At 38.1% G+C, this 26,935-nt stretch overlaps 3 protein-coding genes across 3 annotated transcripts; 2 read left to right on the top strand and 1 right to left on the bottom strand.

Moving 5' to 3' along the window:
• Positions 1-910: 910 nt before the first annotated feature.
• LOC116110163 (nitrate regulatory gene2 protein-like) lies at positions 911-7,266 on the bottom strand. Its single transcript, XM_031396391.1, has 5 exons — positions 7,176-7,266; positions 4,677-5,384; positions 4,202-4,413; positions 3,356-3,579; positions 911-2,418 (listed from the first exon to the last, which is right to left on the bottom strand). The coding sequence occupies exons 1-5, from the start codon at positions 7,264-7,266 to the stop codon at positions 1,680-1,682; spliced, it is 1,974 nt and encodes a 657-aa protein (XP_031252251.1). The 3' UTR covers positions 911-1,679.
• Positions 7,267-14,761: 7,495 nt separating this feature from the next.
• Positions 14,762-16,152, top strand: LOC116110186. The gene is made up of 2 exons (XM_031396408.1): positions 14,762-15,209; positions 15,300-16,152. The coding sequence occupies exons 1-2, from the start codon at positions 14,832-14,834 to the stop codon at positions 15,768-15,770; spliced, it is 849 nt and encodes a 282-aa protein (XP_031252268.1). The 5' UTR covers positions 14,762-14,831; the 3' UTR covers positions 15,771-16,152.
• A 3,880-nt stretch (positions 16,153-20,032) lies between these two features.
• LOC116110162 lies at positions 20,033-20,644 on the top strand. Its single transcript, XM_031396390.1, has one exon. The coding sequence runs from the start codon at positions 20,033-20,035 to the stop codon at positions 20,642-20,644; it is 612 nt and encodes a 203-aa protein (XP_031252250.1).
• Positions 20,645-26,935: the final 6,291 nt, after the last annotated feature.

Raw genomic sequence — 26,935 nt, 5'->3', positions numbered from 1 at the left:
TTTGGGGAGNACTCTCCTTATTTATATACAAATTGAAGATAAATAGGGGAAGCGTGTCGCAATAGTGTTGATCTATTAATTCCATGATCAAAGAAAGAATATTTGTACTGCATTTCAAGGCTATATTCTCTACCAACTCATTTGCTGTATTTCTTTGGTATGTTTATAAAAAAATAATGAGAAAAATAAAGAATTGGGGGGTGAAAAGAGTTCCCAATACCATAATTTTGGTGATGAAAATCAAAGGGAATACACAATCTTTGGAATTGACATTTTTGTTCTTTTAAACAGTGCACTGAGATTTGCAACTTTTTTCAATTTATTACAGAGTAAGTTTGGGAAGGGCAGAATCAGATGGAGATGGAAGGTGGTCCAGACTCTTACAGTGCTTTCAAAAGCATAAAATTTACTAGATTTAACTCTTTGAGTGTGGATGGATCCAATGGACCACAATCGATTCTACTTCTAGATTCACAGTGTTATGTTTTTCCAACAACTTAAGACATAAAATAAGCCGCCACCATACCTTTACAACTGGATATATGAGTGTGGGACTTTTATTTCACTAGATTTTCTGCATTATCTGAAACAGAACTTCTGCTCCTGTCAATCTATTAATTTAATGTTGCCATAACATTCTTTTACCCCCTCAATCTATAAGTTTAACATCATGTAACATTACATGTATAATATATTATATAGAAAACTTATTTTAGCCGTCGTTCAATCTATTAAATAATTCTGCAGTTCGTCTAAGGTTGTTTTCCTTACATCATCAATAATATGATAAAACTTGTGGGATTTTGTTCTGATAAGTAACCCAGAATTGCTAGAATCGGCGTTTACATTGTAACCAGAAACATTGGGGGGGGGTGGGTGTTTCAGCTTGCCTGGTATCGAAGGTCTTCTGTACAATATAAATCAATATTTAAAAGAAAGAAAAAAAATTTAACTTATTATACAATATCTGATTTCTAAACATTTGCATGACTTGCGTCGCTAAGAAACAACCTCCATTAGTCTAATTCCAACTTATCTTCATGCAAAACTGAGATTTGCTCACTTGGATTGTTTCACCTCCAGCTGTGGTCATTTGCAGCAGCATGACCTGCCCTTGATCAGTTGATCATCTCTTTCACTACATGCTGGTGGAGAACCCAATAGGTTATTTTCGGCCATGAATGGCTATCAGTACAATACTGGGAGATGATGCTGACAAAGCCCCTCATGTTGTCCAGCATCAGCAATAGATGGAAGTGGCTTCATTTGGTTTCAAATCACCAGGTCTATCCCCTTTTCACCTGCATATTATAGCCCAATTGCATCGACTGACTCCAAATGGGTCAGAACTGTCAGTGCTCAATCAGCAGATATTTTTTAAACATTGGGAATTCAATCCTGCCAAATTTTATGCCACCAATATGTTTCAGAGCTGAGTGCTGATATTCATTATCATCATACATAACCAAGTCTCCTCCGAAGAGCAGTCTTAGAAAACCAGCCAAAGCAAATGGGGTTGGAGGTATATGACGAGAACAAAACATACCTGTAAGCTTCATAATCACAAACCCCTCAAAGATCCCAAGCTCCATAAAAGGTTATGGTTGAACACAAGCTGCAGATGATAACCAGATCAGCAAGAATTAAGAGATGACGGAATACCATCTCAATAAACAGTCCTACGAAACTCCTTCATTTTGTCGAGCAAGTAATTCTTCTTGGGTACGCTGCAAGAGCTCTTCATAAGCTTTCACAGATTCAGCTGTGAACCTCTGCATGGCCTCAAAAATGTGTTGCAGACTAACCTGAAGATTACTACTACTAGTTTCACTCGGATATACAGTTTTTTCCAACTGATTGTTACCATCCCCAGAAACCAGAATAATTTTCTTGTCTAATGCCTGAAACTCCTTCTGGATCTTTTGTTCCTCTCTATCCAAGTTCCTAACTTTTCTCTCGTAATCCTTATTTGTCACCATCTTCTGGCGCAGTTCTAGCTTATCATGTTCCCAAAGTTCAAGCACACTCGTGGCAAGAGCACGCATGGAATCAATTACTTCCTTCTCAGATATTCTGTCCAAAGCTTGTGACCACTGATTACAAATTACAAAAATAGGAGGTGCACCAATCCTACCAGGTGAGAAGGGAACTATTCCATCAGCTGTTTCTTCAGGTTCATACAGAAGACACTTCATAAGCCAACCATTCAAGGCCCTGACATAACCCTTCTGTGCACCAATCCAACTAGAGAATCTAAAAATCCAATTAAGAACCTCATGTTCAAGCTGTGATGTCGCATCAAGATGTGCATCACCAAGTTTCTTGCCGGATCCAATGTGACCAAAACCCTTGGCGTCTGTAATTGCTTGACACTGATTATGATGGCATTCAAGCATACTTTTCCACATTCTGGTTAACCTGAAGTAAAGAATTTCAAGGTAAACCATCATCAAACCAATTTAAAAAGGGTGCACATGAGCAATGGAGCCACAAAGGACAAACATTCTAAAAAAGCCACCATCAAGTAAACAAAACCCACAAACATCAACAAGCAGAGGACAGGATAAATTCAAAAAAAAAAAAACTACAATGGATAGAATATTTAACTGCCTGATGATTAGACACATAAAACCCCAACTAGATGAATGAACTTCGACAATTAACAAACATCTGTAAGCAGAATCATGAATGAAAGAGAACAAGAGAAATAAAGAGATAGAGATAGAGATAGAGAAAAATCAACAAGTATGGAACAGAAGCTTTAAGCTCAGAACTAGACACTATCCAGTCCCACTAGTCTATCGACTTAAAATTCACTTGGGCTAACTAGTAAGCCATAAGAAAAGCATCAGACCCACAGCTCATATATCTAAAGATTTAACAGAAACATGAGAGCATTTTATGAAATCAGAAATTACATTTACTGAACTATTGGGTAGTTATCATAGAAGAAAATGATGTTGCGACAGCAACAGGACCAAATCAGTATCATGCCATTGCTGTAGCTATAACATTTCCATAAAAAAATTCCTGGAGTTTACAGTAGCATATCAATATGATTCTAAAGCTGTAAAGACCTTCCCTCTCCCACACCAACATTACCACAGCCTTCCCCTGTATTAATTATCCAACAAGAGGATGAATAACAACACATTGTTAAACTAAAGCACTGAATCCCCTCAATATTAAGCATACAAGAAGCATCAAGGACTAGGGATACACATATCGAGAAGTATATAATATCAGCATCACAAATGAAGTCAATCAACCTAAAACTAAATGCTACAATCACAATATGAACAGATAACATCAAATTACCACAAAAAGAGCTAAAAGAAAATTACAGATCACATACCCTTGAATTAATTCATTTAGTTGTGGCCACAGCTCTTCATCCCTAATCTTGTTAATTGTCACAGAGATCTTATCAACAACCTGAATTGCCATTCCTATTTTTATGGACAAACTCTTAATTAAAGTTCGAGCTGCATCAACTTTGTGAGCCTCAGCACCCCTTTCATCCATGCGCTTCAGCTTACAGACCTTCCTGTCATGAATTACTCGCATCTTTTCCTCATTCTGTGAAAAAGTTATCACGGAAACATTTTGTTAGAAAGCACAGCAAAAAAAAACTAGCAAGATTAGAAACACAGAATACAAAAGGCTTGAGTGTCATCTAGGTTATAAAGCTTTCTAGGAACCACCAAAAGCTGATCTAGATCACTCACATAGTAAAATCTTTGCTACGCAAAAACTGCTGTAACAATGATATCAAAGAGGAAAATATTTAGTAGAAAAGTAGCAATATTGTATGAGAACATACAATAAAGGCCACCAATTGGCCCTTCAAAGGCCATATGCTTCAGTACCATAATCCCAAGGGAAAACATTTTCCTAAAATAGGATTTCAACAAAAAAAAAAAAAAAATATGATAAATCTTTCCTTTTGAGATTAGAATGAGCACTGGCAAGATGATAAAACAATATAGGCAATAAATGGATCCCGTACAAGTGAAAACACTATAAGAGAATTGTAATTTACAAGGACAGATGTGCCAGGAATCATGTACTTCAGGAAAACAATAAAGTAAAATCTGAATGGTTGTAGCAACCCAATGGCTGGAAGATTTTGAAGGTTTAGTGGAAAAAATGAAGTCATTCCAACAAACAACATAATTAAAAATCACAAGTTACAACATACCTTCACTTCATGATAGAGTTTCTTCTCCCAAAGATACAGCTTGTGCAAGGTAGAAGAAAGATTTCTTGTCCTCATTGCCATATCTTCATCAATATCCGCAAAAGCGGGGCCAGCTTTGTTAGCAAAGGATGATGATTCAGAACTCTTAGATGTAGATGGCTGTGAGGATACCACAGACAACGAAGGTGTAACAACATGCAACATCTTGGAAACTGGTTCACCGAGATCCATGAAATTCAAAGTTAAATTGCAGCTAAATTGGGTCCAATTCAAAATTATACAACCCCTTTGCTTAAATAAAGAAAACATTAACTTCTAACAGATCTGTAAACTTGATATTTGGGTCATTAAATTAGTCCATCATTTACAAAATTAAAACAGATCAAGCAAGGAAATGAGTGTATAACAGTCATTCACTGAAAAACAAAAAGATTATAGATATAACTAAACTATGAGAGAGCTTCAATTTTCATACCATGTTTCCGCTGGTAGGGAAGCTTTCCCACCTCAAGCATCTTAGCAATTTCACTTCCAGACTCAGAAGCTCTCACAAATTGAACCTCAAGTTCTCTTGCTACATCAAAAACATCTCGAGGACCAGCTCTAGCTGTACTGCTATGCTCTTCATTTCTCTCTTCATCCACAACCTTCTTGTCCACCACATGCACCTCATACTTCACATCTTCATTATCCACACTAGGCCTTGTCTGATAAAAAGACGGCTCGGCATCACCATCACCAACATTCGCACCGCCGCCTCCACCTCCTCCACCACTGCCGCCGCCGCCACTACCATCAACAAACTTCTCCTCCACATGCACTTTCTTCACCTCATGAGGATAATCCTCCTCTTCCAAATCAGGAATTCCCTCTTCCTCTCTCAATTCCTTTGAATCCCTACTTGGAGTATAAGATGGGTAGTACTTATCATAACTCTCAAAAGGGTTCAAGAAATCCCATGCCGAAGACTTTGGCGGGGAAGGAGGAGGCGGCGGTGGTTTCGAGGATGAAGCCACAGCCTCTGCCCTCTGCGGAGACCCATAAGTAGGTGGTGCTAAACCATAATAACTACCACCTGCACCACCACCAGGACCACCAGGAACACCATAACCATAATTNTGAATTCTAACTCCTTTTTCTCCATGATTCCCACCCACACTAACTTCAAAATGCGGCCATCCCACTTAAATAAATAAATGAAAAAAAAAAAAAAAAGGATGAAGAAGAAGAAGAAAAGAGAGAAAACTTCGTCGTCCTAAACAAATATCTCTTTCCAACTCCACTGTATCCTGAGGAGTTGAGAGGTTCAGACTTTTATTTTATATGTTTTTTAATATATGGATTTTCTTTTAAATAAAAAATTATTGATCAAGTTCTTAATATCATATTATTAAATCTATTTTTAATTTCAAGGGGTTTATGCTATTAATCGAAATGGTAGAACCTAGACTGGGGTGATTAAGTATTCTCTCTGTGCATGTGTTTATTTTGGTGTTATGAAATTTGTAGGGGCTCACCAAGGAAACGAGTGTCCCCACGTTTATTTTAATAATTTATGGTAACAAGAATATGTTATGCCTAAAAAATACAAGGGTTGACGTCAGGTTCATCTAGCCCACGAAAGTTAGATCATTGGAACAATCACCGCATGCGTCCGTCAGGATAGTGGGTGCGCATCAGGCTAGTCAAGAGCTGTGGTGCTCCCACGTGTCCAATCCCTGCTCTAAATCGCGCAAATCACTCTGGAAGGTGGGCAATGTGACATAAAGAAGGATTTGCACGAATAATCACATAAACTTACAGATTTAGTGATTATTATCTCAAGGCATCCCACTATAAAATTGGAGCTTCTCTCTCATTAAAGGGGATTGGCATTTTTACGCTTGATTAATTACTCTCTCTTTCCTAGAATTCTCGGCATTAGATACCTTGTAACATTATTGTAAAGTCAGTCGGCTAAAAGCGATCTGACCTTTATCATTTATATAAGCATCAGTGGACGTAGGACTTGCTAACTTAGCATTCGAACCACTTTAAAAACTGTCCCTATTGCATTTACTATCTCTTTTATCCAGTACATTCACGTGTGTTTTTGGGTCCGCACAGCATTTCACACGTGCGTTTCGTTGGTGCAAAAACACTCATCAACAGTTTGGCGCTAGAAGGAGGGCCTGATTTAGTATTCATCCTTCATCAGGAGAATCTCCAACTTACCAGTCCTACAGCAACAAATGGCCCGCCAACCAGAGCATGAGCAAACCAACCAGGGCACTGAGGGTCCCCCCCAAGTTTAGGGGGATGCTTCTTCCAAAAAACCTTCAGCCTCGCAAAACGCTGTGGGAGATATCCCGTCAAGTTCCTGCTTGACCCCGTTATAAGAAGCTACCTAGAGAGGTTTGACAATACTCTCCAGACGGTCAACCAAAGGTTGGACCGTTTGGACCAAGGCGCGCCATCTAAGTCAGTTGCGGCGGTGCAACTGCCAAAAACACCTGCAGGTCGCACGAAAGCATGACAAAGGGAGATAGCCCGTGCCGCGAGCATTGCAGCGCGTAGATGAAAGGGTAAGCAAGTGGCAAAAAGCAAGCCCACGGGCTCCAAAGGGCCAACCAACACCGACTGCGTCCCAAGCGGAATACCAATTTCGTTGAGACTCGGTGAAAAGACGAAGCCCGAGCTGTCCCATGCCACGTCGCAGGCGCATATCCATAAAAGTGCTGGACGGGGCGATTCTTATCACCGCCAGCAAAGCAATCCTGATCGTCACCGTGCAAGAGGGTCCCACACTTCGTGGGGCGGTTCTTACCACCGCGAAGGTCGTGAAAATACCCTGCACCCTTCATCGCCATCACACACCTCTAGTCAGCATGTGTCAAGAGTGGCTGGAACCGCCAGCTGAGGTGAAGAGGAACCCGACCTCCGGACATTACTCAATCGTAACCGCGAGAATCGAACTTGCATGGGTGAAAGTAACCCCCAAGCGGCTCCATTGCCGCAGATTGAGGAGCTACAACGAGCTCTTGACAGACTAAGAGCCCAGCAAAATGAGCAGGGGCAGGTCGCATCCGCGTCCCTCTTCTCTCCCGAAGTGTTAGCCGCTCCACTCCCGCCAGGATTCAGGATGCTCGACATATGGGCGTTTGATGGAAATTCCGATCCGCAGGATCATCTATATGAATTTAATGACCTGATGGAGCTTCACCAGGTCTCAGATTTAGCAAAATGCCACTGTTTGGCAATGACGCTGACCTCCCATGCCAAACGATGGCTCAGGTCGCTCCCAGCGGGGTCGATCGGTTCGTGGCCTCAGATGAGCACGACGTTCCTAAGGCATTTTCAAGCGAATCGAAAGTTTTCGATGCCTTTGAGTTACCTTAGCAATATATGGCAAGAAAGGAACGAATCCCTCCAGTCTTACATTGACCGTTTCCATAGAGAGCTCAACAAAGTGGCTCAACAAAGCAAAGATAACCTTTGAGAAAGAGACCGACTTGATATTCTTCATAAATACTCAGTTATTATATCTCTACTCGCTATTCGCTATACTTGACCTCTTGTAATCTTTCATATATAATAGAAACAGTGGACGTAGGAATCACTTATAAGTATCCGAACCACTTTAAAAATCATCTCTCATTTATTATTCAGTCTTTGCATTAGATTATCACAATCATTCACATGTAATTTCTAAGAACAACTTAGCACTTTGCATGTGCGAGTCGTTGGTGTCAAAATCACGCATCAACAGTTTGACATCTTTATTTTCAGAGCAGAGATAACCTTCGAGAAAAAGACCGACTTGATATTCTTTCTGAATACTCAGTTCTTGTAACTTTGCTCGTTGTTCGCTATACGCGACCTCTTGTAATCTTTATTGATCAAGACAATTGTCAAGCACAACAGATAACACTTGAGGAGGTCGTTCGAATAAGACATTTGTTCCACATGTCAAATTCGAACACTGAGCAAAATGATTCTCAATCTTCGACAGCAAAATATTCTAAGTGTTTTCAGGTCATGAATGATAGGTAGAGTGCAAAATACATTTTCATAGCACTGATCATGATCTGGATCAAGTTGTTGGACCTTTAAGAAACAATCATATCAGGTTGCTTGTGTAACTCAAAGACCCATGTCTCAGTTCGCTAGTCGAGTCAGACTATCAACCTCATGTCATATGTTACAATGTGGTTGTTCTCAACTGTTAGTTCGAGCAAATACTCCTCGAGACAAGTCAAATCGCAGCATAATCATGAAGTTCTTAAGATTCAATCTTTGAATGTTGAGAACTGAGGAGCTGCTGTTATGCTTGAAAAATCAGGGTTGACGTTAGCCTACGTCAGTAAGCACCAATTAGAGTTCAGGAAGGTTTTGCACCGCCAAGAAGCTGCCACGTTGCTCCATGACAGAAAGAATATGGTTGTCACCAACTTGGCAGATTTAAGTTTTGCCTATGAGTGATTGAGGGCTGCACACATGTTCAAGCCCCAAGTACTTTGAGGATATTTCCTAAGTTACCAGCCAATGAGAGGCAATGAAGGACTTGCATGTCACCTACCCACTTGCAGATTTGTAATCATCACTTTGAATTCCTCTACTATAAATTGAGGACTCCCCTTCTCATTTTCAGGATTCTGATACTGAACCCATTTTTTGATTGTAACATTTATTTTCAGAGCAAACATAACCTTCGAGAAAGAGACCGACTTGATATTCTTTTTAAATACTCAGTTATTGTACATTTGCTCGTTGTTCACTATACGCGACCTCTTGTAATCTTTCATATATAACAGAAACAATGGACGTAGGAATTCACGTATAAGCATCCAAACTACTTTCATTTATTATTCAGTCATTGCATTAGATTATCACAAGCATTCACGTGCAATTTCTAAGAACAGTAACATTTTGCACGTACAAGTCGTTAGTGTCAAAATCACACATCAACACATATAAAAGATTTCTTAAATTCACTTTCTTAAACTTCCCACTTGGAATTATTGTTTTTAGTAGGCATTACCAGATTTTACTGGAGATAACTCAAGCTCACTCACACCCTGGTTCAACTCCCATAGTAAAAGACATAATCTTTCTGAAGCTAGAAAAATACTTGTTTGTGCCCTAGATTATAAAATATTGAGGTTACTGACAAAAATGTTTGTGCCATAATTTTTTATTCTTTAATTCCTTACTATAGAAGCGGCGGGTTTTCCAAAAGTGGCAAGTTTTCCAAGAGCGACAAAAAGTAAGTCTTCCATTCCAATAACACACACTAAATGATGACTTTCAAAATAGGTTTCAGTTGTCGATACGTTTGGAAAGGGGACTTAACCAGTTTAATAATAGTTTATTGAACCCTCTCATTAAAGGTCCAATAAATCTTAAAGCCCACACTTTGTCGTCAATCCATATTAATGAAATGAGTGTACTGGACAAAATTTTAATAAAATCACATTAAGTCCATTAATATATCAGTGGACTATATATTTATCCGGTTTTAATTAAAACAATATATAATTAATGTTAGCTTACAATTAGAAAAAATTTCTAGCACAAGCAACCTAAGAAGATATTCCACATTTTAGAAGAATCACTCCAGAAACAGATGAAAACGCAAATTCTTTAAGTAGCAATCGAAAGCTACTTCTTCTCAATTTGTAGAAAAACAACCATTAATAATAATAATAATAATAATAATAATAATAATAATAATGCAGAAGAATGATGATAATAGCAATTCAAGAATTAAAAGAGTTATATATTATGTTGGAATCGTTTTCAATTTCAAATCTAATAAGTTATAAACGTCTAAATACCAATGTTTGAATCTTTTTCTCTAACCATGAAAGAAAGTAATTTAATTTTATCAAAGAATTAAGGATATAATTTAATATAATGTAATTCAGAAAATTAAGAAAATAATCAAGCAAAGATTTTAATTTATCAACAGTTTAATAGACTAAATAACAATTTTCAAGACTTCTTCCTAAAAAATGAAAGGAAATATGTAGTATAATTATGGTAAAAATCAAGAAAATTTATTAGAATATATTTTAATTGAAACAATAAAAAATTATTTAGAATAGAATATCATATGAAAATGGTATCAATAATTAAGCAAATAATTTATTTGTTCAATGTTTTAATTGTATTTTACTATTTTTTTCATTGTCTAAGAAAATATATGTATTTACATTTTTTGTTCAAATAATTTAGTAGTTAAGAGTGTTAAAATATTCCTTGATGCTTTGGAAACCTACCATAAACATTGATAATCAAATTAACTTTTAAATTTCAAATCAAATATAAAAAATATACATCTTCAACTTCCATCTATTAAAAGGAAAGCTCCAAAATTGTTTTAAAATGTTATTGTTAAAATTTCCTTATTATATATATATATATATATATGGATGAAAATAATATAAATTATTTTAAATATGTTAAATAGTATAGTAAAACTTTATAATGTTGAAAGGAAGTCTAAAGTTATAAAATACATATAAATTATTAAAAATTAATTTTTTTTTTTTTGTTTATGAAAACATGGGATACAAAAAAATAAAAAAAAAAAATCTAAAAATGTGTTTGATAGAAATAAGCTAAAATATTTCCAAAAACAGTTTTAAGATACAATCTTAAAAAGAAGTGCAAAGTTGCAAAGCAGTTTAATTCATTTTTACAGTTTTCTATAGTTTTTAATCTAAAAATAATTCTTGAAAATTATATCAAACATATTTTTAAATATTAAAAATATTAAAGATACAACTCAAAATTTGAATCGTGTTACAATTTTAAAATTATTTTCATATCACAAATCAAACGAAACTTAAATTATCCTCTTCCATTTATAAACCTGATCTAAATTAGATGAATGACATAACTAATATCCTAATATATATAATAAAAAAAAATTAAAAGCTGTGAATTTAGAGCAAGTTTATATATATATAATAAAATCTCGTGTGTTTGATCTTTTTATCGTGGGCATTCGTTGGCTTTGGAAATGTGACCTAGTCTCTAAGTATTTGGCCTTTTTCGTTGTAACCACCCGTCTATTTTTTACAAACTATTAGATTATTTTGTTTGAGTTTAAAAGAAATGCCATTTTTTACTATTCACCCAAATTCAATCAATCTAATCCAAAATGTGTAGACAATGTTGAGAGGTTAGTAACTTAATTAGTATGTCTTTTTCAAGTTAAATTGATGAAATGATTGATAAATTTGAAAGTTAAGTTGATAACATTTCCAAAACCAATAGGTGCTCAATACAAAAAATGTCAAACACATGAAAGTTAAGACATGTATTACCCTAATGAAAGAGTGCTTACTACAAAAGGGTCAAACATTCTAGGGTTTACCATTAGAAAAAAAAAAAACATTTTAAAAACCCATACCTTTAAAAAAAAAAATTGTAAGCAAAAGACCTATCTAAAATTGAAAACAAATGTACTACATTTATAATCTAATCTCACAACCTTCTCTTATAACCCTAACGTGACATCAACTGACAACTTTGACTAAACATGAACGGTTGTTCCTTAGAGATGAACAATCGTTCATTATGGACGAATGACCGTTCATTAATAAGAAACAGTTGTTTAATTCGTAAGAAATGATTGTTTCTTCAGAAACGATCGTTCATGTTTAATCAAAATCATTTAGTGTCTTGGATGTGATTGAAGTTGACGTGACAGTTGTCAACTTAACTGTCAGGTTAGAGTTGTAAAAGAAGATTATGGCGTACTATTACTCAATTGAGAAAATGTGGTGTGTTGTTGTTTTAGTTAACCTTATAAGCGCATCGGAATATATATTTAATTCCACATGAGCTCATATTTATCGGAATATACTTTTGATTTAAAAAATTAAAATTAATATCTAACGACTAATAATTAATGAAATCCAATAAGTAATGAAAGATTAAGGAAATCTGACTTATAATTTTATCATTACTAATTAATTCATACATTGTTTAAAAAGATAATTAAAAACTTAATCTTTTGTTTTGCATGAACATTAAAATTACGCCTAATTTATTTAATGGGCAATTATAATTTGAAAGCATTCTACGTATCCAATATTTTAATTAATACAATAACTCAAAGTTATTATGATAAACTTATATCATCGAAGCTTGACCATTTAAAGTTTAAACAATTCCGAGGATTGATAATTCATGATATCAAAGATGAAAATTCAATTAATAAACAAAGCAAGAAAATAACAAAAATTCAAGGGGAATCAATTCATACAAAAGAATTTTAAATTAGATTTTATAATTAATACTTAATCTATTCATTTTTTACTGTGTTTTGCTACCAAGTGTGATTTCAAATTAAAATATCATTTTCCGATAAATGTGTTGAACTTAATTTTATTTTTACCTTCTCAAAATATTATTTTTTAGATAAACATATCAAATATATTTCCATTTATAATTTGTTCAAAAAAACACAAAATGAATTCAAAAACTAACACACCCTTAATCACATTAGTACCACATCCGCGTATTTGCATTACACTAATGTGATGCGTGAACTCCAAGAGGTTGGTCTAACGGTTAAAGATGTTTACTCATTTCATTTAGTATTTAATGGATCCCAAATATTAGTTGAGGTACGTGTAAACTGATCTGAATATCTTAATTACTTAAAAAAAAAAAAAGTGATGCGTGACAACTTTAAGGGAAGTAATTTAAAAAGTAGTCCATAGTTTTAAGTTGATTAGTGCAACCCTCTCTTTTGATCTATATAACGCGTGCTACTAAATACGCCAATAGTATATATATATCGTTAATAAAATAATAAAGAAATTATTTTTATAAATGTATGGTTATTCTAGAATTCCCTAGCAGAAATGCAATGGTAGCGAAGTAGTTCAAGGCATTTATCAAGGTAACGTGATAAAAGTTTAAAATGTGAACAAAATATAACCGTCCGCAAGGATAATAACAAAGCCTTAAGTCATGTCTTCCAACCAAACGTTGATACTTATCGACAGATTTTCAACCAAACCAAATAAACAAATAAAATATGTTTATTATGTAAAAGCGTATTTTAGGTTGACATGCCAACAACGATTTTATTTCTATTCGCACACAATATGCATGCCGTTGTCACAAATTAAATCTTTTCGATAGATTCGATGTTCATTGTTTATAATATTATTAAATTATTATATGCATGCTAGATTTTTCCGAAGTGCCTTAGCACTCTCAGTAGCGGGGGAGAATAACAATTTCCTCCTCAATGTTTGAAAAAACCTTTTAACACACCGATGGATTCTAGAAATAACAAATATACCCTTAGTCAAGTTTTAACCATTACAAGGGTAAAGAATAATACTACACATATAATATTCTTATACAACATTTCTCATACAACATTATGTGGCAAAAGATGATTGGGTGAAAGTTTAATTTTAATTTAAAATCAGTCAATTATATTTTATCACATAATGTTGTATGAGAAATGTTGTATGTGTAGTATTACTCAAGGGTAAAATAGCCAAATACGTCAATTGTCAAGGGTAAAATAGCCAAATATGTCAATTATAAAATTAACAGAAACTAATTTTTTGAAATTATAAACACACCCAAAATAAAAAAAAAAAATTAAAACCACCACCATCACTATCTCTTCAAATTTCAATCTTAAAATATCACCGCTTCTCTCTTAAGACTCTTGCTTTAATAGGTAGAGTGGCAAGTTGTGGTTGGGTGAGGAAAATGGGAATATATATATTGGATACTTGGGGTGTCCACTGTCCAGGCCAGCTTGTGGACACCTTAATTAATTCCCAAGGTCCATTGAACACCCTACCAGCTCAATACTCCAAGTAAATCACAAATGTGATAGGTGGTCCTAAGGTGATTTGAACTTAAAAAGTCAACAAAGAGAGCAAACCTTCTTGACCATTGTTTGAGGTATTGTTGTAATTAACAAATTATTACATAAAAATAACTAAAAATATAGTTATCTTATTTTTAAAATTGAAATATAATAAATAATATTACAAAGGAGTATTATAAGACAAAGGACACTAAAGTATACTAACAATAAAGTTTTTAATAAAGATTAACTCACAACCCAATCTCACAAACTCTCTTTCACAATCCCGATGTGGCAACTAACAATTGGTCAGATGGCAAAATTTATTAGAAAATAATTATAAACTATCACGTCAGGCTTGTCAAAGAAAATTTGTGAAATTGAGTCTTAAATGTAGTATTGTCCTAAAGTATTAAATTATGTTTTCGTCTGACAATTGTTTGGGTGTATTTGTTAGTTTTCAGAATCTTCTGAGTTTTAAAAAACCTTAAAAGAAGTAATTGTCCCTCAGTGGTAGTGTTCATTAAGTTAACATAGAAGTTTAAAACATGGAGACAACGTAAACGTGAAAGAACTATGACTTGAGCAACAAAGTCTTCAGTCGTCTCTCCCAACCGAACATTCAATACTTATCAACTAATTAATTAATTAAAAAAATTTGATTCTGTATTATCGAATTGTTTATCATTTGGCTATTGACCTATTGTAATAGTATAGTGAGCCTAAAGCAGTAGCCAACCACTCCCTTTATTATTCCAAATCCTCCATATCGCCTCCTCGTATTCTCTCTCTGCTATGGTTACTCCAATCCAACAGAAAGCTCAAAAAACCAAACCCAGATCAAACACCTGCTTTCTTCTTCATTGCTTCGGGGCGTCCAAGAAAGTAGTAGATTCCGAGAAAGTTGTCCAATCTGACAGTAATAATAGCAAGAAAGATATTGGTTTGTTTCGTCGTCGGTCAATCTTTTGCATGGAAATGCCTAATAACAAAACAGTTCCTATAGCTGAAGCTACAGATCATAATCAGCCTAATACCGACGTTCATACACCAAAATCCAAGAAGTCGAAATGGGTTCTTTGTAAGCTCTTGATCAAGAAACATCAGAATTCGATCGTCAACATCACGCCGTTTGAAGAAACTCCTGCAGTCCCGAAAGAAATAGTTGAAGTGGTATGTATTATTAATTTATTATCATTAATCAAATTCAAAACTTACAGATTTTAACCTCGAATTAACTTTTAAGTGTTTTTCGGTTTTCAGGTGAGGGCGGAGGAATTCCAACAAAATCGCACCATTACTGAGGATCAGAAATCATCTGAAGACAACTGTCAAAAGACAGTATCAAATCAGCGGAGAAGAGAGGAAAAAAGAACTGGGATGTCGAGTCAACCCGGTTCTCCTCGAGTTTCTTTGCTGCAGGCTCCGAACCCACCATCTAATTCTCGGATCAAACAGAAAAAGATTCATCAGAACAACAATGTGACAGTCAAAAAATCCGAACACTTGATGGGTATGTCAATTATTATAGTGATTCTGATAATAACTATAGTTTGGGGGCGCTTATGTGCGATTATGTGTACGTCTGCATGGTTCTTCTTCGTCGCTCGTTACAAAAGTGAAAGTAAAACTAGTAGTGATTCAGGTGATCTTGATTTGGATTCTGAAGAGTATAAGAAGAAAGTGGTTTTCGAGGGTTTTCTGGAAAGAGATCACAGGGCTATCCCAAATTGATGATCGTATTCGCCGTGGATTGATGCGCATGTTAGCCGTGGCATATAGTTTTTGCTAAAGTGAGCCATATAACATTTTGTGTAAATTAGTTATAAAATTATGAGTAACTTTGCCTCATAAACGCGACGTGTTAACTTATAATTGGTTAGCTCACATAAGTCCCGTCTGCCCAATAATAGATCCCGTTTAATTAAACCAATTGTCAGTTAGCACATGTAGTTAGTGAGAGATGTTCGTGAGACTAGTATTATTGTAGAATTATATACTAGTCTTTCTTCTAGAAGTTTGTTTGGGTTTTCAACTTTTGACTTGATTCTCACGTGACATTGTAGAAAGGTACGTGCCAAAATTAATTTTAATATAATTCGTTTATATTATATTATTTATTATGTTATTTTGTAATTAAAGTGTTATTATCGTATCAAAACTTATATGGTTTGTGGAATCTTCAATTTATAATAGATTTTGCATTAATGCCCCCCCTCAATTCACAACATTTTAAGTTGGGCTCATTACTTAAGTTGCTAAGAAAATTATATTAAATTTTAGTTTTTCACTTTAGTCATCTTATTTGTTGGATTTGACATTGTGGCACTCCTAAAACTATGAGTAATGTTATATTGTTATATATATAAACTAATTATACAAATTATTCCCTACAAATTGACATAGCAACCCTACATGTTTGACAAACCATCTACTCTAATTTGTTTAAATCATATCTGATTTGAAATCATCCAATGATCACACTAAAACACTTCAACTTAAATCTAAAATCTGAAAACTTTTTCATAAACTCATAGCTTAATTACCTAAAATACCCTAATCATAATAAATTTAAATCATGACATATTTGAATATCATGCTGGTTCGGACGTTTGGGTAGAACTTATCTTGTTCGAATATGTTTGAAACCATTGGTTTCGGACAAAACACTGCTAATACCCTTGACAATGTTGATTTTTCACAAGAACAAATTGAATTTTTACTTTGCAATTGATTTTTTATGTAAATAAGTGGTTTTATTTAGTTGTTTGGGCTAAATTTTAACTAAGAATAATACTACACATACATAATTCCCATACAACATTTCTCATACAACATTATGTGGCAAGATGTGATTGGGTAAAAGTTTAATTTTAACTTTAAATTAGTCAATCATATCTTGCCACATAATGTTATATGGGAAATGTTGTATGAAAATGATGTATGTATGGTATTACTCTTTTAACTAAAGATGTTGTAAATCGAAGAATTTTGATGTTTTTGACAGAGCATGGGTTGTCTATTTGCCGGAATCGATGGTATCAGACATTTTTGCAGTCCAAATAGTACAAATTACCATTTGTAAANAAACTTTTTCATAAACTCATAGCTTAATTACCTAAAATACCCTAATCATAATAAATTTAAATCATAACATATTTGAATATCATGTTGATTCGGACGTTTTGGTAGAACTTATCTTGTTCAAATATGTTTGAAACCATTGGTTTCGGACAAAACACTGCTAATACCCTTGACAATGATGACTTTTCACAAGAACAAATTGAATTTTTACTTTGCAATTGATTTTTTAGGTAGATAAGTGGTTAATTTAGTTGTTTGGGCTAATTTTTAACTAAAGATGTTGCAAATCGAAGAATTTTGATGTTTTTGACAGAGCATGGGTTGTCTATTTGCCGGAATCGATGGTATCAGACATTTTTGCAGTCCAAATAGTACAAATTACCATTTGTGAAAATTAACCCTTATAGGTGTTAGGGCCAAAAATCGTCCTTGTCCCAAATAGGAAAACAGGACCACCAGTGAAGAAAAGACTAGACCCAATCTCAAAGAGGCCTAAGCCAAATTAGTCCCATTTAATACGAGATACGGCCTGTCCAAACCATCTGGGCATGGGCCTCCCAGTTTCAGCTCACTTCATAGGTCTATAGGCGAGTTCAGAGCCCACAGCCCCCACTGATCATATTCCTGTTCCTGATTAGTCTCCTATTCGAAGTCACTTTCCTGTTCCTGATCACTTTCCTACTCGGAGTGGCTTTCCTGTTCAGATCACCTTCCTACTCGGACGCTAGTAAGACAGCTCACCGACGCCCTAACTCTTCTAGGATTTGCATCAGAGTTACATTAGGACTCCTACTCCCACCAGGATTAGGAGACCAGACAGTCACTATATAAACAGAGGCCAACCCTCTCACAAAGGGCACACTACATTACACCTTCACATCCGAAGCTCCTACTTGAGAGCTTTACATCACTGCCGTAGTCACAGTCTCCGACTAGACTTTCGGTAACCTCTCTACTCCCTAGCCCTCACTATATTAGTCTCTTTCAGCCTTGTTGACTTGAGCGTCGGAGTGCCTGCGGCAAACACCACCCCGGTGTTTCCCGTTCGCTTCACGCGTTTGTTTCTCTACGTGTGCAGGTGCAGCGGATTGCTAGTGGTTTCAACCTCACGGGATCAGACCCCCCTTTCATACAGGTAGGTTTTTATGTCTATAGTTTGGCGCCCACCGTGGGGCCTCTAGCAATCATTTGGCTTGACGAACCTTGCTACGTAGAGGAACTTTCCATGGCTGACAACTCCGACAATGCTAATCCCGGCCTCGAGGCCAAACTAGAGGCTCTGACTGCTCTCATGCAATAGAACTCGGACAATGTAACCGCACTGGAAGCTGAGAACAATGCAATCCGAACTGAAAACGCATCCATCAGGTCAGAAAACCAGTCTCTTAAGGAGAAGGTAGTTAATTCTATGATTTAGAGTTCTTGCCTGGCCAAGCACCCCCAAATCGGTTCCGCGCCCCTGTTCCATCCATGCAACCTCTCTATACGCCAGAGCACCGACCCTCGGTCTCCAGCAAAAGATCACGTCTGTTAAACTCATCCGCGGTGGACGATTCTGTCTTGATTCATGGAGATAAAGATATGCTTGTAGAACATCATTCAGCCGATTCATCCCAGCGTCAAGATTAAGATGATCCAGTGGCAGAAAGCCCTCATCCACAAGACCAACCCAATCTAACCATCCCACCTTACCTCCAGTCAACCATCCCAACACATACTCCCCTCGGCTCGGCTCATCGTCACGGGATGAACGGCCAAACTAAACAAACCACAACACTCGAGCCCATCCATCCTGACCAACCGAATGACTATCAGATGACTCCCCTGACCATTCATGTAGGGCGAAACACCAGAACAATTACTATAGGAGTCATCCAATCGGAAGGAATAACGAAGATCTATGCTACCAGGGAACGCACGAAGGAACAACTCGTCAGACTACCCCACGAGGGATGACCCAACGGAATGTACCAAAGACATTTGCAAAGGCTAACTCGGTCATGCGGGATGACATAGTGGCGTCCCCTTCTCTTATGGAACAGGTACTAGCCAAGAGATTGGCCGATGTGGAAGTAGTGATGTGACGCATTCTAGGAATGCCGGTCCCAACCAAGAAGAGCATGCCCCATTGTTACGCGGATTCTCCCTTCGTGGATGAGATCGCCCTAGCCGACATGCCTCAGAAGTTTACAATCTCCAACATGAAACTATACGATGGCACAACCGATCCGGACGATCACATAGCCTCGTACAAGCAGCGGATGATCACCGTCTCAATACCCCGACCGCTTAGGGAAGCCTGCATGTGCAAAAGTTTTGGTTCGAGCTTATCCGGCCCAGCACTCCAATGGTACACGAATCTCCCAAACGGATCCATTGACTCATTCGCTCAACTCACCGACACATTTGTGGAACAGTTCACCAGCAGCAAGAAACTCGAGAAGCTGTCGGCCGACCTATATAGAGTATACCAGAGAAGGGGCGAGCCACTGAGAGAGTATGTTAGCAGGTTTAACAAAAAGAAGATCTCCATCCCTGCATGTAACCTTGAGACAACCGTAGATGCCTTCAGGAAGGGTCTCCTCCCAGACGGAGAGCTATACAAAGAACTTACAAAGCTAGGTTGCACCACATTGGAAGATGCCCTGGCCCGGGTAGTGATCCAAATAAGATGGGAGGAGGATGAGATAAATCGAACGATTCACTCTAGATACGATTCAAGGCGGAATGATAGGAAGCCAGAGCACAGGCTAGCAGAGCAACGCTACCAACCTCCAGCACGTAATTCGAGCAGAGTCAGGAAACCGTGTGATCGCCAGCAGACAAGAACCGAGAGCAGATAGTTCGGATCGAACCGATACAAAATACCGGAATACAGCCTCAATGTCGAGCCAACCCAGGTCATCGAGATTATGAAGGGAATGGAATCCACTGTTAAGTGGCCAGACAAGCTCAATCCTGAGGCAAGGAGAGACAAGACCAAATGGTGCGAGTTCCACGACAATCATAGGCATAACACCACAGACTGTATCGCCTTACGACTAGAGGTCGCTGCACTTCTAAAGAGGGGACACCTTCGGGATCTGCTAACGGATAAGGGGAAGAACGACATTAGCCATAAAAGTTCAAAAGAACCGTCACCCCCTCTACGAGAACCTACACCAAAAGGTTTCTGTTCGCTCATCTCCAGAGGATCAAAGATCAATGGGGTAAGTTACTCATCAGCCAAGCGATATGCCAGAGCCAACCACTACCATGAAGTCCAGTCCATCCATCCGGTCTCACGATCACACACTCATCAGGTAATTCAATTTGAAGATGACAAGCCGGTTACCTTGGCTGCTCCTCATCACGATGCCCTAGTCATCTCCCTACAGGTCGCCAACATCTTGGTGAAAAGAGTATTCGTAGATGGAGGCTCTTTAGCAAACATCCTATTCCTCGAAGCAGTGAAGGCTATGGGACTGGAAAAGGCAAACATCAACAGGTGGCCGACGCTGCTAGTTGGTTTCAGCTCTGAGTAGAAGTATACTATCGAGGAGATCATCCTCCCTATCTACGCCGGCGGAGTGAACAAACAGACCATTTTCCTAGTAATCAACTACCCTTCGCCATACGACATCATCTTGGGCCGACCTTGGATCCACGACATGCGGGCAGTCCCATCTACCTTCCACCAGACGATCAGATTTCCAACCAAGTGGGAGGTACGAGAGATCAAGGGTGACCCCAAAACTTCCAAGGATTGCTACAAGAATGCCTTCAAAGGTAAGGGTAACTCTTCGTAGCAATTACAGATTCATCCAACCCCACCGATCGAGTCGGATCAACCATCTATGGAAGAGTTGGATGAAGTACAGATACATACAGACGACCCTGAGAGAAAGACACACATAGGGTCTCGCCTCAAGCCCGAGACAAGAGAGAAGCTGATAGAATTCCTCAAACAAAACCAAGACTGTTTTGTCTGGTCCCACGCTGATATGACTGGAGTCAGTCCGGAAGCAATGGTCCACCAGCTCAAGGTAGACCCATATCACCCACCAGTGAAACAGAAGAGAAGGAAATCCGCACCAGAGCATAACCGAATTGTTAACAAAGAGGTCGAGAAGCTCCTGAGCAATGGCATGATCAAAGAGGTCCACTACCCCGAATGGCTGGCGAATGTCGTGGTCGTAAAGAAAAAGAACGGGAAATGGAGAGTGTGCATCGACTTTACAAACTTGAACAAAGTGATAATCCGTGGATTATACCGTTTTTATTAGACTTTTTAGTCGGATTTCAGGTACTTTCTAGTTTATTTTTAACTTGAATTGTTGCCTAATTCTTTACATTTCGTGTTTCAAGTTAAAATAGACATTTTGAGCAAATAAGGACAAAATTGAAAATTCTGGACTCAGAAGTAAGCTGATCTCTGAAGTTGGGAGAGTTCTGAAGCAGAATAAAGCACTATGAAGCTTGTTTGCAAGGGAGAGCACCAAAGATCGAAGAATCAAGCGAAGATACAAGCAAAGGGGCAATTCTATAATTTTAGAATCTTTCAAGAAGCTTCACCGCGGCGAAGATTTGTTCTTCATCGCGGCGAAATGCGCTAGTCACGAACCAGATCTGTTTCCTTCTTCGTCGCGGCGACGTCTGCAATTTTCAGTTTTGTAAAACGCACAGTTTTATTTTTCTAGGTTTTTTTGAGGTTTTTGGGGCGAAGTATAAAACGAAAACTTAGCCTTTTTGCATTGGGTCGTTGAGGAAGTAGGGTTAGCAGTTGTTACATTTTCTTAGATTGATTTTGGAGAGATTTAGAGATTAACAAGGGTGAAGATTCGATTTTGAACTAAGGGGATTCGTCATTTGGGGAGATTTCTTATCTTTTCTGTTATTTTCATTATGTTGAACTTTAATATTTTCGTTTTTCTTGTTTGTAGTATTGATTTAACTATGAACTAACCCATTTTGGGTTAGGGTTTTGATTGTAATTCGGATTTTAATGGGTTAAGTGAATGATTGTTTTATTTTCATATGATTATGCTTTGATTGTGTGTTTGCTCTATTGCTTATATGTGATGAACATGATGAGATTGATAAATGAATCATGTTAGGCTTCTTGGGTAATCACCATTGTAGTATTGGATGCTAGAGATAAATTCAAGAACCAATGAAATCATTTTAGGACTCTTGTGCTTAATGAGCTTAAAATTATTAACTTTCAATTTGTTGGGTGCGGAAGATTAATAGGGAAGAGTAGGAAAACATAGCCTGAGAATGTATGTTTGACACTTTAGAGAGTTCGATTTACAATCAATGCATGTGAATATGAATTTAGCTTAATTCTTTAGGTTTAACCCATAAAGTCCGAATGAAGTCAAAACCCTACCCGTTTTAATTGAATTGAATTTATCTGTGTTCTTCATCTCACGTTCGTAGTTAAATTTTTAAGTTGGTAATTTCAGCTTTAGTTTTTATTTTTAATTTGCTCTCATTAATCCAAAAGAAGTCGATTGCTCCAACTTGAGAGTAGTAGGAAACTTAGTGCTTAGCTAGCAATCCTCGTGGGAACGATACTCACTCATCACTTTATTACTTGAGCGACTAGTATACTTGCTACATATTTCATGTTGTAGAAAACACGCATCACAAAGCCTGCCCCAAGGATTCCTTCCCCCTCCCACATATCGACATGATGGTTGATGCGACCGCAGGTCACGAGCTCCTTAGTTTCATGGACGCTTTCTCAAGGTACAACCAGATCTTGATGCACCCGGACGACCAAGAGAAGACAGCTTCATCACGGAAAAGGGAACCTATTACTATAAGGTGATGCCATTCGGCCTGAAGATAAGCGCAACGTGAGTATTCAACATTACAACCGCAACGTGAGGATCCGAACTTTCAAGATAAGCGACTGGGTCTTCCGCAGGGTCTTCCAAAACACCAAAGAGATCAACTCTGGCAAACTCGGCCCCACATGGAAAGACCCTTACAAGATAACCAAAGAAACAAGGAAGGGTGCTTACAAACTCTAGACCCCCGAGGGAAAGACATTAGTAACAGTTGGAATGCCGTTCACCTCAAATGCTACTACTTCTAGGTGTACTTATCTTTTTTTTGTTTTCCTTGTTTATTTTAAAGGGATGAGTGGGCCTATCCACCTCCTTTTAGACAGTCGGCCTCATGGCCAAATATTAATGAAGTATTATTCAGAAATTTTACATCTCCAAATCGACTCCGGTCAATCAATTATTGTTAAACACCCTCAGACTGGCCATGCCTGATCCAAGAAATTGCACCTTCGAATCGACCCTGCTCGATTCACGATTACACCTTCAAGTCGGCCCTGTCCGATCCACGATTTCGCACCTTCGAATCGGCCTTGCTCGATCCGCCAATAACACCTTCGAATTGACCCAGCTCGATTCATGATAACACCTTCGAACCGACCGAGCTCGGTTCATGAAAACACCTTCGAATCGACCCAGTTAAGTTCACGAAAACACCTTCGAATCGACCTCACTCGGTTCACGAAAACACCTTCGAATTGACCCCGTTCAGTTCATGAAAACACCTTCGAATCAACCCAGCTCGATTCATGATAACACCTTCAAATCGACCCAGCTCAGTTCATGAAAACACCTTCAAATTGACCCCGCTCGGTTGACGGAATCATCTTCGGTTGGCCCCACCCGATCCACGAAAGGACGCCATCAAATTGGTTCAGCCCGACCTACAATTTACACCTTCGAGTCGGACCCGTTCAACCCAAGAATTCACACCTCCGGATTGACTTCATCCAATCCAAGAGACTTCGTACTCAGTCGGCCAGACCGAATGAATAGTTTTTACACCGGCAATAAGCAAAACACCAACCTAGCCCAACATAAGGCTTACATGCCTTAGCTACTAGGTCACACTAAAGTAACAAACACAACTTGGTGCACCTATAAGTAAAGAAACAACGAACTCATTCATCTATAAAGAAAGCATCAGAACAAACGATATAATACAGATAGCCTCAAACGGCATAGTTCAAAATACAAAATAACGGCACGCACCAAGAAAAAGGGCATCGTAGGCCCCAAAATACAAGGAGAGACTAAGCTAACTATCCTCAGTACGAGTCGCCTTCTCCATCTCCGACTCGATCATCATGTCTGCAATGCCAGCACCCGTCCTAGCAGCCCTGTCGCTCGCATCCCTAACATCTGACAACCCCAGTAGACTGGCAAGATCAGGCATCTGTTCCTCGTCCTGCCCCCCGGATGACCGACTCTCTCTTCCAGCAACTCCCGCATGAGCTGGATGTCTTCATCTGGATCCCAGTGAGAAGTCTTCCCTTCCTTGAACTCAAGCATGAGTTCACCACGGGCCTTGATGATAGCGTCATCAGCGATGGAAATACACTACTTCCTAAGAGACTCAATCTCTGCGGTCTTCTCGGCCAACTGACGCTTCAACTGCTCCAACTCACGCTCGCTATCCCTCAGACGCTGCTGAAACTCTTGCTCAGCCTTCCGGGCTGCTGCCTCTTTTTGGCGCAAGCTGGTGTTGGCCTTGGATACATCCTGTATCCATTTCTCCTGCGCCACGACAGACTTCCTCAGATGAAGACTGCTAGTGAGAACCTGCACAACAAAACATTACCATCAGAACAAAATTCAGGAACAAAATCATCAAATACTACTGTCATACCTGAACGGCGCGGGTTATACCTCAATCAGCCACAACGACTGCACCCATCTGGTTCAGAAGAGCCTCGTCCGCCGGGAACAAAAATGAGTCGGCCAGCTTACTCATGGTACTCATATCAGAGTAAGTTGACGCATTAGCCGAAATTGTGATCGTAATCGTCCCGGCCTCCTCATCCATGACTGGGGTCTGAGACGACCCAACTCCAGCTACAGGCTGCTGACTTAGCGGCGTAGCTAACACATCCTCTGCTCTCCTGTCCTCCCTAGCCAAGGACTCCCTCCTCATTTTCTCTCGGCGCCAGGCGATAGATTTGCTCACACTCGGGATGGTCAACTTCTTCATCAGTGATTTTGCAAGTGCAAACTCTCCAACGATTAGTGGGTTCAGCCCGGACTCACCAAAAATGGTATGGTTACAGTATCGACTTAGATGCATATCCCAAGTCTGCTTTAGCAAAGGGAAGGGAGTACCTCTCTGTATCGCCTCTACTCCAGCCCAAAGAATGCTAGTCCTCAGGTTGGACTCTGCTAGCACTACTCGCTAGTTCCTCTGCTCCAATGGGATGGCTAACACTTTCTGGGTCGCAACGTCTAAGCCGTCTCTGCTTTGCCCAACCCGATTGAACTCAAGCTCTGCAAACAAAAAACACAATCAAGATTTAGCAATCAAAAGAACAAAAGAAACAACTAATTTCTCACCAGTAGCTCGCCAGCCGATCGGGATCTCGTCCTCACTAAAGGTGGAAAAGTAACACGTCCGGCCCGGCCCGCGGCGGGTTACTTTGTTTGGCGGGCCGGGCCTAACCCGTCCGCCCGCCAGCAAAGACAGGTCAGGTTAGGCCCGTCATTTTCTCCAAAATGGCTGGCCCAGCCCGGCCCGCCAGCCCTAACCCGTCGGGTTAGGTGGCGGGCTGGGCCGGGTTAGCCCGATTTTCCTTTTTTTTTTTTTGTTTTTTGTTTTTTTATTTAACTTTTCAAATAAATAATTATAAATATAATTGTTTTTAATTAACTTTTCAAATATCAATAATTCAATTCAATTTTTTTGTTTGTTAACATTTCAAATATTAATTCAATTTTGATACAATAAAATTATAATATAAGAAAAATTATTCATTTATCAAAAAATAAAATAAGAAATTACAACAATTATTGCCTCGTTAAAAACCTCACCAAGAAAAACCCAATGGGAGAAAAACTTGGTAAAGAAAAAAGAGTGCAATAATTGACAATTAATTTACAAATTACATTTTACAAAACAACTAATTTGGGGGTGGTTCACTAGGACCTCCCTCATCTGTATCATCTATATTACAAAATTGAAACGATTCTACTAAAGTATTGTCGATAACCTCGTATTGATCTTGATGGCGCGATCGTTCCCAATCTCGAAGACATGTGAGGACTTCAATCATTTTTGGAGCAAGTTTAGTCCTCCTTTCATTTAAAATCCTTCCACTTGCACTAAATGTTTGTTCGGATGAGACGGTTGAGACAGGAACAGCGAAAACATCCAAGGCAAGTCTTGATAATACCGGAAAAATACATTTTCTGGCTCTCCAATACTCTAAGAGATCAAAGTGACCTGTTGAAAACATTTCGGGGGTTGCCAAATATTGTTGAAGTTCATTACTCTGCGACTCCATGGAGGACAGCATATTAGTTGTTGTTGTTGTTGGTGGTGGTGCGTCTGAAGAGGAGGCTGTGCTTCGGACTCGGGTCCTCTTCGGCCTATTCAGTGCATTCCAAGAGAATAAGTCTTCATTTGTTTCTTCTGCTACAGCTTCTCTGGATATTTCGCCTCTTTGCGACTGCGGGTTCCCATACCTGTTTTCATATTGGAAATATACTTCGAAAAGACTATTTTTTACCTCTCCTATTTGATTGATATATGATTCGTTTTGTAAATTTTCACTTAAATTGTCAAGACCATTTTCTAAACGTGCTAATTTAATTCTAGGATCAAATATAGCACCTAAACAATAAAGAAAAGGAACGGGTCTCCAATATTTCAAAAAAAAATTTTCCATTGCCTTTATTGGTGCATGTAAAATTTCATCATCTTTGTTTTTTGTAAATAACTCGGAAATTTTTATAATTGCATGTATTACCAATGGACTAGTAGGGTAATAC

The sequence above is a fragment of the Pistacia vera genome, unplaced genomic scaffold, assembly GCF_008641045.1.
Source record: "Pistacia vera cultivar Batoury unplaced genomic scaffold, PisVer_v2 Contig598, whole genome shotgun sequence".
NCBI classification, from domain to species: Eukaryota; Viridiplantae; Streptophyta; class Magnoliopsida; order Sapindales; family Anacardiaceae; genus Pistacia; species Pistacia vera.
Note: the sequence above shows the minus strand (reverse complement) of the source record. Positions and strands in the feature narration are given on the sequence as shown.